The 15770-nt window shown below is 40.6% G+C and overlaps 1 protein-coding gene across 3 annotated transcripts in view; it reads right to left on the bottom strand.

The window, feature by feature from the left end:
* Positions 1-15132, bottom strand: part of CDC16 (cell division cycle 16) — a 43935-nt gene extending 28803 nt beyond the window's left edge. For 2 of the 3 annotated variants that reach the window (XM_042930950.1, XM_042930959.1), the window contains exons 1-12: positions 14948-15130; positions 12973-13027; positions 12774-12871; positions 11794-11832; positions 11312-11452; positions 9662-9821; positions 8617-8708; positions 7788-7921; positions 6872-6951; positions 5779-5828; positions 4513-4586; positions 2657-2782 (exon numbers count right to left, since the gene is read on the bottom strand). In XM_042930950.1, coding sequence (XP_042786884.1) covers positions 2657-2782; positions 4513-4586; positions 5779-5828; positions 6872-6951; positions 7788-7921; positions 8617-8708; positions 9662-9821; positions 11312-11452; positions 11794-11832; positions 12774-12871; positions 12973-13027; positions 14948-14995 — 1097 coding nt within the window. In that variant the 5' untranslated portion in view covers positions 14996-15130. Of the gene's footprint in view, positions 1-2656; positions 2783-4512; positions 4587-5778; positions 5829-6871; positions 6952-7787; positions 7922-8616; positions 8709-9661; positions 9822-11311; positions 11453-11793; positions 11833-12773; positions 12872-12972; positions 13028-14947 lie in introns of all 3 variants that reach the window. The other variant, XM_042930966.1, reaches the window with a different exon arrangement.
* Positions 15133-15770: the final 638 nt, after the last annotated feature.

The raw sequence follows: 15770 nt of genomic DNA, 5'->3' as shown, positions 1-15770 counted from the left end.
AAGACATAAAAACAGAGCAAATGGTAAACATAAATCCTACTTACCAGTAATTACATAACACAGTAACACATAAAATTCCATCAGAAAGAAATTGGCAGAATGAATAATAAAACAATGATCCAACTACATATTGTCTATAAGAGACCTACTTTAGATTTGAAGACACAAGTTAAAAGTAAAAGGATGGAAAAAGACCATGCAAACAGTAACAAGGGAGAACTGGTGTGATTATACTAGTATCAGACAAAATAGACTTAAGACAAAAGCTGTTACCGGAGACAATGAAAGACCTCCTATAATAGTGAAAGACTGCACTCAAAACCTAACAATAGAGACCCAAAATACATGTAGCAAAATCTGCCAGAATTGGAGGGAAAAAGACAAAATTCAAAAATAATAGTTGGGAGGTTTCAACAGCTCACCTGCCACAATGGATAAAATAACTAGGCAAAAGATAAACAAGGAAGCAGAAGACATGACCAACACTAGAACCCAATCAGACCCAAGGGACTGCAGTACAACAATCACCCCAAAAAAGCAGATTCTCAAGTGCACCTGGAACATTCTACAATAGACCATGTGAGGTCATAAAACAAGCCTCAATAAATTTGAAAGGACTGAGATACATATAATATGCTCTCTAACCACAATGGAATTCAATCAGAAATCCTAACAGAAGGAAATTTGGGAAATTCACAAATATGTGAGAATTAAACAACATACTCTTACATAACCAGTGGCTCAAAGAAGAAATCATAAAGGAACACTTACAGTATTTACACAATTTCAAACATTTATCCAAACACAGGGAAGTTAAGAGAATGCAAAGTTGTTCTGATGGGGAAGAAATGAAAAGAATAATGCTTATCTTGGTGAGCAGATTTGAAAATTTACTTGAATGTAGTTTGTTACATTGGAAAATTCTGTAATTAGTTTTGATTCTTAGGTAGAAACTGACAAACAATAACTATTCTGGGTTTGTGAGCACCCAGAAAAAATAAATAAATAAAATAAATAAAATTAAAAAGCACACTCTAGCCTGTGTTCATAAGAAACAACCCAAGGGGGCACCTGGGTGGCTCAGTTGGTTGGGCATCCGACTTCGGCTCAGGTCACGATCTCACGGTTTGTGAGTTCGAGCCCCGCGTCGGGCTCTGGGCTGACGGCTCAGAGCCTGGAGCCCGCTTCAGATTCTGTGTCTCCCTCTGTATGCCCCTCCACTGCTTGCACTGTGTCTTTCTCATTGTCTCAAAAATTAATAAACGTTAAAAAAAATAGTGAGAAACAACCCAAGGTAAATTGTGGAGACTTTTTTTTCTGCCAATTGACCAGATTGATAGATTAGAGGTCTTGGTAGACACGGGAGCCAAGTTTTAGCAAAACACTGGGAAAGAAAGGTCTCACACATCACAGTGGATAAGCTGGAGAATCATGGACTCTCCATGATTGGTACTGAGGACCATTCAGGTGGGTCAGTAACTGCTGAAACCATTTTAACCTGGAGAACTATTTCTAATAATACGTTGGTATTAGGACTGAATTATATATCCTCACCCTGACCAAATTCATATATAAAGCCCTACCCCAGTGACTACACTTAGAATGCTTGTAAGGAAATAGAAAAGGTAAATCAAACCTAACGAGATGACGTTCAATGAAGATAAATATATGATCCCACTTCTGAATACTATAAGCAAAGAAATTAAGGCAGCTTTTACTGACTGCTTTCTGCATGTCAGACATTGTTCCAAGTCTTTAACTGGTATTGTCTCAATTATTCCCAGAAAATAAGTACTGCAATTCTCCCTATTTTTCAAGAGGGTACATACTTGGCTGAGACCCCCAGGAGTCTGACTCCAGACCAGCCCTTGGAACTACTGCACTCCTACTACCTCTCCAGAAACGGACACAGCCCACACAAAAGAACACCACGTGGTAGGGCTAGGACAAGTGTTAGGCAAGTCCAAAGAGAGTTGACAGGAGAGTTGACTCCCCACCACAAAGTAAGATACTCTTAGGGTGCACTTATATCACTTAATATCAATACTCTTAATATTGATATAAATCTAGAACACTGGAGGGGTACCTGGGTGGCTCAGTTGGTTAAGTGTCTTGACTCTTGATTTAGGCTCAGGTCATGATCTCATAGTCATGAGATGGAACCCTGCATCAACTTCTGCAATGACAGCACAGAGCCTGCTTGGGATTCTCTCTCTGCCCCTCCCTCCCTGGTTCATGCGCACACGCGCATGCTTTCTCTCATAAAAATAAATAAAAAGTAAGTAAATAAAATCAAGAACGCTGTCAAATACAGTCCACAAAGCCTACATCAAATACCTTTTGGACATAAATAGGATAAAGATAACATATTTGCTCACGAATACTTTCATTCCTGCATGAGAAGGAGCCTCTAACCCTCCTTTCTTCCCTCAGCTTAATTTCCTAGTGCCATTCTGTACTGGTGAAAGTGACCTGCTAGGTCAAAACCACTACACCAGCCTCTTTCCCTCCATGTTCAATCATAAGCTACTAACAAGATACAAATAAGATATTTTTGTTTAGTTCAGCGACCAAATGGCAATGACAGTAGTAACAGAATCGTCATTCTGTTAGCAAGAGCAGCCCTTCACGGATTTCACCACGCACTCTGCCGTACCCTTTCATGAGCTGCGCGGCTGTGAAGTAAGCAGCCATGGCCTGGTCATGCTCGCTCTCAACTGCAAATGAGTGTCCGTACGCTACCCACGCAGGCCCGTAAGTCTTCTCAAGTGTTGTCGCTTTGCTGAAACAAGAAACGTCATTCTAGTGAGAGATTCATTCTTGTTAATTTTATATAAGCTGATAGCTTCAAGGATATTGGAATTAAATAAATGAGCTCTTAACATATTAAATACTTACATAACAATTGTTAATCTCATTTGAAATAAAAGAATGTTTAATAGTACAAGCAAAATTTTAAGACATTTTAAGAGAGGTCCACAACTTTTTAGGTCCAATAGTTGAACCCACTGGCACTCTATATTTACAAATACAAATACACTCTGAATTTACAAATATTACTTAATCCAAGAGCTTTGTTTCAGTAATTGTGGTAGCAACAACCATTTAATGAGGGCATATTTTACACCAGACTCCATGTGAAATGCTTCATGTGCATCACCTAGTAACTTACAAGGTAAATCGTTATTTGTATTTTAAACATCAGTATACTGAGGCTGGGAAGATTAAGTGACACCCTGTGGACGGCAGCAGGAGAACACCCTGGTCCTGCAGACTGCACCACACAGTCTTAAGCCGTCATAAGTAGTCTTCAATCAGCAGACACCCGGTGACCCAGGACACCCAGAATAAAGAGAACACACCACAAAACAAGGAAAATATAAACAATGAGATGCCATTTCCCAGCATTTTATTTTCTAAGTTTTCTATCACTCAAATGTTCCTTGATTCACATGGAGTCCATCACTAAATCAGAGAAGCACAGTTCAGAGGAACTATCACATCTGAATCATCTGCCTACTCCAGGAAAAAGCACAAGCAAGTTCTTCTAAAATGCTTAACATTCAACTGACCAGAGAACTCCCTGTTTTTCCGAGTGCAGGATCCTTATGAGTCATCCTACCAATTTTCCTAACAATCCTGGGATACAAGTATTGTATCATTCCCATTTTTAAAGAAGAGAGGGTCAGAGGTTATTAACTTTCCCAAGGAATTACGGCTAGCAAGTGGTAGAGCTTGTATTAGAATTCAAATCTATGTCCAAAGTTTACACACTTTTTCTTAGATCCACTTTCCAGTTTGTTCATGTGGCTGAAATCACACTTATAAAGTAGCTTGACTGGGCTGCACACAGCAGATCCTTATATAAACCAGTTCACTATGACAAGAATTCTGTTTTATAGTCACATTTAGTGACCCTAATCTCATGTAGTTTCATGTAATTTCACAAGTATTAACAAAAGAAGTCCTAAAGTTAAAAGGTGCCGAGTATCTCTGTAAATGAAAAACAGGACCTTCCAAACATCTATTATTGTTTCATGTTTCTTCTCACTTATAATTTACACACATCGTAAATTCCTTGAGAATAAGGTCTACACCACTGACTTTTATATCCCCTCATGACATCTTATAAAAAGGTATGTAATTGGGGCACCTGGGTGGCTTAGTCAATTAGCAGCTGACTCTTGATTTTGGCTCAGGTCATGATTTCACAGTTCGTGAATTTGAGCCGCACGTCAGGCTCTGTGCTGACAGGGCAGAGCCTACTTGGAATTCTCTCTCTCACTCTCTCTCTGTCGCTCCCCTGCTCTCATGTGTGCACTCTCTCTCACTCTAAGATAAATAAACATTAAAAAAAAAAAAAGGTACATAATTGATGCAACTGAACTGAATCTGAAAAAAATTATCCTTTCATACTGCTTTTAAAGTACTTAATTATCGTATTAAAAAGGATGAACAAGAAATCCCTTACTATAGGCTCGTTACAGAGGGAGAAAGACAACAGATCCATACCTGAGGTATCTTCTGGCATGTTCATTTTTATGACCAACCATGAGATAATAGCATCCCACTGCAAACCAAGACACCTAAAAAGTTCAAAATTTACTGTGACCAAAGATGGTTGACTTGGAACTGGAAATCTCTAACATACCAGGCCAGAGGGTGGACTACACATTCCATTACGTGTTCTAGCTCAAGTTATTCTAGTTCAAGTTAGAAACTTCTCTGAGACAGGCTGTTTACTAAGGGTCCTAGATGAAAAAAGAACAGATTCTTCCTCAAAGTGCCTTCAATGATGTCCCTGCAGCATTCAATACAAGATGAGGTTCCTTCACACTTGGTACAAACACCAGCCTGAGTCGTGTCCTCCCTGGCTCCACCCAGGTTCTCACCAGCACTATGCAGGCTCGACCTCATTAGCAGACTTCTCTTGCACTGATTCTGCCTCTTTCTAAATTATTTTCATACTGGCCAAGGGCAGAGATTCTTGGGTGAGGCTTAGGCTTTGATCCCTAACTTCTGTCTCTAAGGACACAGTTCCTGAATTAGTTTTAATCTCTGGGTCCCAGTTGTGTTCCAAGGTAGCCTAAGAGACCCAATGACCCAACTATTGCACAATTCAGTAAGTTATGCTGTACGTGCAAGGTGAGGAAGCCACCAAGTAATTATTAGCATCACTTACAAGAGGTGAGAGTATGACTTTCATTTTCAACATTTTATTTTTCTGTATATCAAGTATATTAAAATAAGCATATATTATTTCTGTAACCAGAATAAAAGGATTTTTGTTTTAAGCTATTGTTTCAAGATACTTAAATACTTTCATGGATTGAAAAGCTAACGCTACTTCTAATTATCATAGCACTAGGAGGTCCTCCTCCAACACCTTAAAATAAACATTATATTTGGGGGTGCCTGGGTGGCTCAATTGGTTGAACATCCGACTTCGGCTCAGGTTGTGATCTCATGGTTCGTGGGTTCAAGCCCCGTGTCAGGCTCTGTGCTGACAGCTCAGAGCCTGGAGCCTGCTTTGGATTCTGTCTCCTTCTCTCTCTGCCCCTCCCCTGCTTGCACCCTGTCTCACTCTGTCTCTCAAAAATAAATAAATGTAAAAAAAAATAAAATAAAAAAATAAAAATAAATAAATAAATAAATAAATAAACAAACATTATTTGCTTGAACTTAAATATAAGTTACTACCTAAAAGCCAGTTAAGTATTTTTTTAGAGTTCAGGTAAGAAAAATACACCATAAGAAAAAAGGTTTACATTTACTTACAGGATTACTAGGATACAGATCCACCAATTTATGAGAAAGGTAGAAAAGTTCTACATTAAAAAAAAGAAAAAAAGAATTAGATCCAGTCAATTTTAAGATATGACTTTCCTCTAGTTACAACTCTTCACGATCAAACAAATTTATTCTCATAGTAACACTTTCATAGTTTTCTATTTACTTAATAAAATATACAACTACTACAGTTGTTTCATTCACAGCCCCCCACCAACGTCTTACCCTACAAGTGGACACTGAGTGTTTCTGGAGTGACTGGAAAACTGGACGAGTCTCTCATGATAAAGCACGTCATGGTGCTTGAGAAGTAATTTCAAAGCTCTTCGCTTATCTTCATAACTGGTATCACACACTCTGTGCCCTTATTATGGACCATCTTAACTACCCATAACCAATTTGAGTGATCAAACTTTCAAGTTTCAAATCAGCAAGATGATTTCTTCTTGAGTAACGTGTAAGTCCTAACACATCATGATGAAGCTTCCTATGTGCAGATTTGGATCCGTTAGACCAGCACAGCCGGAGTGTCCGCATCTCCAACAAGCTTCTAGGAGATGTGATGCTGCTGGTCCATAGACCACACCCGGAGCAGCAGGGGTTTGGAATTGGAGTGTCAGGCTTTTTAAACTCCTGACACAGCTTAAAAGATTTAAGGGCAAATAACATCCAAACATAACTAAAATGTTTCTGAAATGTTAAAGTATAGGAAACACAAGCAAAAACTCTGCCCCCACCCAGTTTCTAAACTATTTTCTATCAGTTTTCTATCAGTTTTCTTAGGATTTTACAAAAAAAAGAAAAACTATCTGCCGATACTCTAAAGCTTATACAACTTAAACCATAAAGTACATTTGACAACAGGAAGCAAGGGAAAACAAACACTGTTCTGTAGGCATAAGAGAATTGATCCTCAGTCACTCTGATAAGCTTTTCTTACACTAGCTGTTACTTTTGTCAGAGAACTCCATTATGTTGTTAACTGCAATCTCAATTATCCAGGACTTATGAGACATAATTTCAAGAGTTACAGAAAATTTTTTTGTCTTAACAATTATTATTTTGATTAAAAAAAAATTACCATTTGCTTTATTCAGCTCCACAAGTGTCCCTATATGTACAGGTAAACAGTTTGCATGGAAAGGATCTTTCTCCATCACTCTGAAAGTCAAAGCAACATTTACCATGCCAGAAGCAATACATAACAGAACATACCTCATTAAAATAGCTATGTCTAAACAGTCATTACATCTTTATGTAAAATACTTTTTTTACTTTTTTAACTCCATTACCTTCAGGTTGGCTCAATTAAGGTAATGATTATCTTATAAATGAAAGGGAAAATTCTGGTTTATTTAGAAGGAATAAAAACAAACACTATCACATACATTTATTTTAAATCAACAGAATTACAAAATAAGCAGTCTAATTACTAAGAAGGATTAAAAACAATATGAAATACTAAACAGATCGTAAGTATTTGTCAATTAATATTTTTGTGAATTCAAGGATGTTAAGTAATCCCAAAGATCTGTTAAAAATAGCATATGTAATTTAGCTACAAGACAAGTTTGAATCATGTGCGCTGGAAAACTGGTATGGTGGGGGCGGCAGGGAGATGGCTTAGCTACTTAGTAAGCCTGACTGAGCACCCAGCATCTACAGGATTTGACTAGTCCCTACTTTAACAAAGAAGGGATTTTATGAGACTATGTGCCAGAATGGTATTTTCAAATTTGCAAATTATAAAACACTGAGACGAGGGAATTGCCTATTCCCAAGGCAATGGACTAAACCTATAAGTGCCCATAAACCTGTGTCTGTAAATTGCTCTTTTAAGATAACAATAACCCTTCTAGTAAACTCTGCAAATTGTAAAGGCAACTTCAATTATCACCAATTAGTTCAAGCTTATTCACAAAGCAGTCCTACATACTTCTTAGGTAAAATGAGAATGGACTCTATGCTCCTACACAGAAATAAGTGGATATACTTACACAGAAGTAAGCTTGTAGCACATTTTAAAATCACAGTTATAATAATGTCTTTCAGCCAAAGACACTACCACATCCAGATTCTCCTGCAAACCATCTACAGACTCGGGGAGGACAGTTTCACTGGGTTTATTATACTGCAACAGAGAAAGGGAAACATGAACCCAATGTGCAGTACAAATCAAACAGCAGACTCGATCTGGCCCAATGGCTCAAGGGTTTACACAGGGCAGGTGTGAACCTCTGGGAGCCCTGACTTTATATCTTATCAGCCCTCCTCTTAATCAGCTGGACTCTCAATTTTATCACGGAATTCCAGGGCAGGAAGTATTTTACAAATTAGAAGTTCAGGGGCGCCTGGGTGGTTCAGTCAGTTGAACATCCAACTTCGGTTCAGGTCATGATCTCACAGTTTCTGAGTTCGAGCCCCACGTCAGGCTCTGTGCTGACAGCTCAGAGCCTGGAGCCTGTTTCAGATTCTGTGTCTCCCTCTTTCTTTGCCCCTCCCCCGCTCATGTTCTGTCTCTCTCTCAGAAATAAATTAAATTAAAAAAAAAAAGTTCACTAAGCATAAGAAAAAAATCCTCATTTTCACACACAACGTCCCACTTATGTTACAGTTCAATCTTTTAGCATAAGGAATCCCTAGAAAAAAGACATGATTTTGGACACTTTTTAAGGAATCATATCATCTATTTCAAGTAATCTAAAATCTATTCTTGCAAATGTGCTAATAAAAATTAAGTTTTAAAAATTTAACTAGTAAAAGAATAGATGCCAAATTTAGTAAAATAGTTACATAAAGCAAAACTAATTTTGTGTTTTTACTCACCTTTTTTAATTTGTTCTCAAATAGAAAGCGTAGCAATTCCTGTTCTTCAGTACAGAGCTTGCTAAGAGGTAGTGACTCAAGAAGTTCTTTCTCTTAAAAATGTTAAGAAAAAAGAATGTCCTCACAATATTTATGGGGGAAAAAAGGCATCAATAAAAAATATTCTTCTATAGTTCTTGGTCTAAGTAAATCGAACTCAAAAGAGAGAATAACAAGATCAAAATATACTTGAAAATCTAAGACAGTGGTTCCAGACCCAGATGATAAGAACCACCTGGAGGGTTAAGCCATGAAGCCTTTTAGGCGATTCTGGTCACCACCAGATGTAAGAACCACCCAGCCAGTTTCCCAGCCTCAGCACTGCTGACACTCTGTGTGGATAATTCTGTCGGTTGGTTGTCCCACGCCACCACAGGATGGTTAGCAGGATCTCTGACCTCCACCCACTAGATGCCATTAGCAACCTCCCATCCCGTCCCCAATTTATAAAAATCAAAAGTGTCCCTAGGGCACAAAATCAACCTGAGAACTACTACACTAGATAGACTAAAATGTGCTTGAACCCCACTAACACAACATCCCTATTTTCTCTGTGTTTCTTGCACATATCCACCTCATATTACTGCTGACATACTAGGTCTGTGGTTCTCAGCCTAGCTGCACCTTAGGGTCATCTGAGAGCTTTAAAACATCTGACGCCAGGGCCCCACTGCCAGAGATTCCATTCCACTTGTCTGGAGCTGGGACCTGCACCCTGATGTTGTTAAAGGCTTTGAGGTAAAGCCATGTTGGGCATCTCTGAATCAGATACTGAGATCTTGGTTTACACTACCTCAAGTTACTTCCCAAAAAGATGACCTCACCACATCACAACCCTAAAGATTCTGACAGCAAAGGGCACTGCACAATCCACCACTGTCCTTTGCAATGTGCTTCAGGTCTGTTTAAACATGCATAGTCTGCTCTTGATTGTATAGGTTTCAGAGAAAAAAAAATCCAAATGATATTAATTGTGCTAAACATGAAAACACCTGAGTTTCCAAACCTTCTTGAGCTGTCAACATGTGGTGTGATGTTAAAAGATCAAATGCTTCAAAACAGTAGGCATCCAGCTTCAACGCTTCTTTGTAGCTATAGGTAGCTAGGGCTCGGTTATCCAGAGCATCATAGATTTTCCCTCGTAAAAGACAAATAGAACTCTTTATCTGTTGGAAAAATATGATGAGTCATGTACTAAATCAATACGTCGAAATTTAATTTTTGATCAGAATGATCTATTATCTTAAGGCTGAGACTTCTCTTGACCTCTAAAATAATTTATTCAATCCCAACAAATTAACAGAAACAGGAAAGCGAAGTAAAACTTCTCTATCTTCCCTAGGCTCTCCTCACTTCAACAATCTTTAGAACTACAGCACGTCACTGCTACTTGGTTCCTTATCTGTTCTGTCTCAAAGAGGGTAATGATTTAGATAGCAAGCAGAATACAAATGTTAAATTAAACTCAGACAGTTTGATAGGCGGGTCGCAATGAAAGGATCTTAGTAATAAACACTGAAAAACTGGCACAATAAGGTACCGCAATTAGGGTCATGAACTTGTAGCACTGGACAGACCTGAGTTAAAACCCCAGCTCTGATGCTTCCTAGTGACCCTAGACAAGTTTCCTTTCCTCATCTAACTTACAGGGCCCTGTGAGAAGCAGAGGTGCTAGTCTTCTGCAAAGCGAGTACATGTGAGGTGTTCACAGAGTAGCCACCTCACCACTACCACTAACAAGAGGATGTGGGCGGCAATCCAACCTAGATTCTAGACTCCGAACCTCAAGAAACATGCAACTAAACCTACAGATGATCCAGAGACGGGCAGCTAAAACAGGTAAAGGGACAAAGAAGACTCATCATAAAATCCAAACTTAAAAATAAGAGGATGTAACAAGAGAATCTTACACCAATGCAGTATCTTATGACTTGTAAAAAATAATACTAATAATAATAATAATTTCATAAGATAAATAATGCATTACAAACCATGTATTTCTTAGCAGGTAAATGGTATGTAGTCCAAAAATAATAATGGTAATACCAGACTCCCTCATAAATACCTTTATTAGCAGAAAAATAAACGTGCTCCTTAGCACATAAATAGTCTCAAGAAGGCTGTTAAAAAAAAAAAAAAAAAAGCAGAAAAAAAGAAAAAATAATAACAGTCGAGATTAGTAATCTGTGAATGTCATTTATTATGTTACATTATATAATCTCTGCCAACAAGGAATTTGCAATTTCAGGCAGGTATGAAGTATACAAACTGAAGTAAACAAATTACATAAAGAGTAACACCAAACCACTCCCTGGAAAGAAGCAAACTATGGTTTCCTGGGGTAGGTATTGAAACACAGTAAGAAAGGGAAAAGTTATTCCATCTGTGGGAGTAATTTAAGGCATCAAATGAGAAGAAAGCTCTCAAGTCAGCGTATTTCAGACTCAAGCATATGAGGACATAGTTATAGCTTCCATCTAATGACTCAGAAATGTCTAGGAGTCTTCTTGTGTTTCAGTGGCAAATTAAGTAAGTTGGCAACTGAACTGTTTTAACATGGTGATACTGAAATAAAAGAAAGTGATTTATGTTTTGCATGTCATGTGAGTAATTCTTACTGATGTTACTGAAGTATGCTTATTGCAGCATTACTTACGGAGGACTGTGACATTTCCCAGTCATTGGAGGGGTCTTTCAAGCCACTTTCATCCTTCAAGTATTTCTCAAATAACCTTTTGTTGATTGGCTCCTCCATGTCAAGAATATCAAGTGCCTGCTGATGCTCTTTCGCAGCATACTGTGTTGTGCAAAAGCCAGAACTACTGTTTATCACCTATCACTTCGAACACTAGACATACAAGCAAATACTGTCAATTTTAAAAGGGTCATAGAATATACCTACTCATTACTTATATTTAAAATGTAGAGCTTAAAATTTCAAATTCTAAGGCAGAGTTTTCTTCATGCATGTCAGATATTGGTAAATAGAGAATCAATATTTTATAGCACACAATACTAAAGAAAAGAACACTTCCTCATGAATACTTTACTAATCTGCCAGCTCCACCACCAGATTTCTGTATAACAGCAACATAATTAAACTTTTACCAAGAAAATTAAAACAGATGGCATACTTACATGGCATCTAGCTGCAAGGTAGCGGCATGCTTCATACAGCTAGGAGAGAAAACAATCTGTTAAGGAGGTTATGGCAGGAAGATGCAAACACAGTACTCGTGAGACGTAAACTATATAAACTCTGGAAGAACGGCATAAAAGTACTAGCAGTTAAGAAAACATGTGCAAGGGACAGAGGTGGAGGGGCTGGCCAGCATTCCAGGCACTGAGCAGGGGCACTCCTCTATGGGACTGCAAACAGTCAGTTTGCACATGTTACTTGTACTGGTGGTGGTGGTGGGTTCGACACCGACGGAGAGAAACCACAGGGACTCTGGTGCCTATGTAGGCAGTGGGAAATCACTGATTGATACTGTCAGTGCTACAATCAGGTCTGTGTTTCTGTGTTTTAGGAAGACCACTCTTGTGATAGTTTAAAAGACTGCTAAAAAGAGTCAGGGAAAATGGAAGTGGGAAAGATATTATCAAAGAAAAGAGACTAGAAGCTAAAACAAAACAAATTAAAGGCCTGACATGTATGAGCAGTAATGAAATGGAAACGAATATCCATAATTTCAGAGTTACTTAGAAAACAGAATTTTCAAAACTGAGTGATTAGATTGGGGGACAAAAGGTGACTGAGATTAGGAATAAGACAATTTTTCTTTACATTCAATAAGAAAAATTGAATCCTTTTAAATAACTTTGACATTTAATCTAATGATATTTTTTAAATTAATACCTTTCATTTTTTTTTAAGTTTATTTTGAGAGAGACAGAGAAAGGGCTCAAGAGGGGTAGAGAGGGAGAGAGAGAGTTCCAAGCAGGCTCCATGTTGTCAGTGCAGAGTCCAATGCAGAGCTCGAACTCACAAACCATGGGATCATGACCTGAGCTGAAACCAAGAGTCAGACACTTAAACAACTGACCACCCAGGTGCCCCTCATCTAACAGCATTTTTGAAAAGTTTGGGAAGCTTTAAAGTTCACACAATCACTTACTTTGTCCAGTTTTCGTGACCGAAGTGCATGAGCTGCTCTGTGATATTGCGCTGTCAGGTAAAGACACTGAGCCAACCAATAAATGTCCTGGGGTTCCTCTGGAAGGAAAAAAAATCACATAAATGGTCAGAGGCACAAGGAAAGATAGAAAAGTTTTTAAAATAGAAATCAGAAAAAAAAATTACAAGTTGTCACTTACCATGAGAGAGTGAAGCTACTTTATCTGCCCAAAATAGAGCACTTTGATACTGTTGCTGTATCAAAACACAAAAAGTAACCACCTTGTTATTTCAATAGTTTTAAACAGATATCTAATATCGTTAGAATGCTATATAATAAATCAACATCTTAATACAATTTTTTACATGTAGCAAAGGTCTACCAATCTTATCTCCATTTTACATCTCAGCTAGGTGAGTTTTGGTTCAAAGGTACAAAAACATTATTGTAGGCTCTTTGATACATACAGCTCAAGAAGGTAGGATTTTTTTAAACTTATACATTGTAAAAATGTATAAGCAGGTATCTAAGACAGTAGATAATTTAAACAATTATTTTGCAGTTATCTCCTCATTAGCAACGTTCTGTCTTTGTACAGTTCTTGAACACCAGCTAGGTACTCTGTCACCAGTCAATCTGGGAAAAGGAATGCTTATGGAATGGTTACAAATCTGCTCAAGGTAGGTGCCCCCAGGGTGGAAACCGGACCTGTCTCATCTCTCACTACATCCCCAGAACCAAAAAGAAAGTGCTCAGAAGCACCTGTTCAGTTCAACTGACTCACCAACACAGGACCCTAACATACCGCAGGCATCTGGCAGTGTTATGTCACATCCATTAGAAACATTTCATATCAAATATGCTTTTCCCTCCCCTTCCTGGTTTTCAACTTATTTGGAGAGTATAAATTTTATAAAACTAAATGACCTTGGGGCGCCTAGGTGGCCCATGTCCTGATCTCAGGGTTCTGTTGGTGGTTTCAAGCCCCAGGCTGGGCTTTGCACCGACAACGCAGGGCCTGCTTGGGATTCTCTGTCTCCCTCTCTCTCTGCCCCTGCCCTGCTAGCATTCTCAAAAACTAAATGTTAGGGGCGCCTGGGTGGCTCAGTCGGTTGAGTGTCCGACTTCGGCTCAGGTCATGATCTCGCAGTCCGTGAGTTCGAGCCCCGCGTCGGGCTCTGGGCTGGCAGCCTGGAGCCTGTTTCAGATTCTGTGTCTCCCTCTCTCTGACCCTCGCCTGCTCGTGCTCTGTCTCTCTCTGTCTCAGGAATAAATAAACGTTAAAAAAAATTAAAAAAAAAAAAAAAAAAACAAAAAAAAAACAAAAAAAAAAAACTAAATGTTAAAAGCAAACAAACAAACAAACTACTTGACCTTGTGGATAAAAGTAATGCTGCTGATTCTGGAGACACTTCCTAAACAAACTGCTGCTCATTCATGGGCAGTGCAGGGAATACAGACAGAGTTAACATTTATTTTTTATTAAAAAAAAAATTTTTTTTTAATGTTTATTTCCTCCTGAGAGAGACAGAGTGCGAGCCGAGGAGGGGCAGAGAGCAAGGGAGACACAGAATCCGAAGCAGGCTCCAGGCTCTGAGCTGTCAGCACAGAGCCCTACACGGGACTCGAACTCACAAACCCTGAGATCATGACCTGAGCTGAAGTCCGTGTGGCTCAACCGACTGAGCCATCCAGGCGTCCCAACATGAATTTGTTAAAGTACTGATTTGACACAACAGGCTTGTTTGTATCTTTATTCACTTGAATTCTGCCAAATAAGAATTACAACTAAGCTTCTCGAAACTTTTCCATTAGCTAGCTAAATTCAAAGGCCATCCTGCAACTCTCCTCCTAAAATAACCCTTTAACTTCCACTGAGCACTAAGTTTGTACTGAGCACCCACTGCGCGCAGCAGTTAGGACGGCTGCAGAGCGGGAGTCAACACGTGTAAAGCTCGCGCTGCGCTTTGGTGGCCTGCGCTCCCAGGGCTCCTCATCCTCCCAGATGCAGAGAGGGCTGAGGGGCTGCCTCCCTCCCTTCCGGGGCTTCAGCCCAGGCCCCGCCGGACGAAGCGCCAGCAAGACCCTGACGACAGTTACCCTGCGGGCAAGGGCTCGGGCGCGCTGGCCTCAACGAGCCCCGGGGCCTGCGCTCCCCGGGTTGGGCCGCCCACCTGGTCCAGGTACTGCCGGACACGCTTCCGCAGCCGCTCCAGGTTCATGGCCGCGCGGCCGGAGAATCCGGCAGAGCGTGGTCCACCGCCCCCGCGCGCGCCCTCCTTCCCGCTGCCAACCGGGCCCGCCCCGAGCCCGCACAGCTGTCGCCAGCTCCCTGTCCGGCGCCGCCGGGATCTTCCGCTCCTGCCAGGCCCTGCCCCGGAAGTCCTCCGCAAACGCGTTCCCTCCGGCTCCAGATACTGGGGGTGCGCTGATGGTTCCGGCACGCTCCCTTGACCCTTGGGTTGCCGGGGTTTGGGGACCACGGACGCCTTTTCTCCCGACTGGAGGGCTCTGGTAGCACGGCCGGTTGTTGTGTCCGGGCGCCGTTCGCTCTTTAGCTCGTTCTGGGGGGCGGGGAGCTCAAGGCCGGCAGCCGGGTGGCAGCGGGGGCGGGAAGGGGGGTGGCCCACCTCCCGGATCGCCGCGGGGGTCGCCACGCTTCCCCGTCATGTTGTCTTGCGGCCCTAGGGCCCGAAGCCCTAGGTAGAGGAAGCAGTGACCAAAAACAAGTAAGCTAAAAGGGCTGGCCAATTAAAACTTTGAATGGAGTGGGATTCGGCAATGAAAGGGAAGTGTTGACACCTGCTTAGTGAGGGACGCCAGCCCCCCAAGGACCACACACCCTGATTCCACTGGCGAGGGTTCGCCCACTGACTGAACCCTACTCAGGCGACCCTCAACCCCGGTGCAACCAGACCTCACTGTTGGACTTCCACGTGCCGTTCTGCATCGACCCATTTTAACAGGAATTCCCGTGTCAGTTCAGCCGGAATCCCC

Source organism: Panthera leo, chromosome A1 (genome assembly GCF_018350215.1).
Source record: "Panthera leo isolate Ple1 chromosome A1, P.leo_Ple1_pat1.1, whole genome shotgun sequence".
Lineage (NCBI taxonomy): Eukaryota > Metazoa > Chordata > Mammalia > Carnivora > Felidae > Panthera > Panthera leo.
This window is presented reverse-complemented; position numbering and strand designations above follow the sequence as displayed.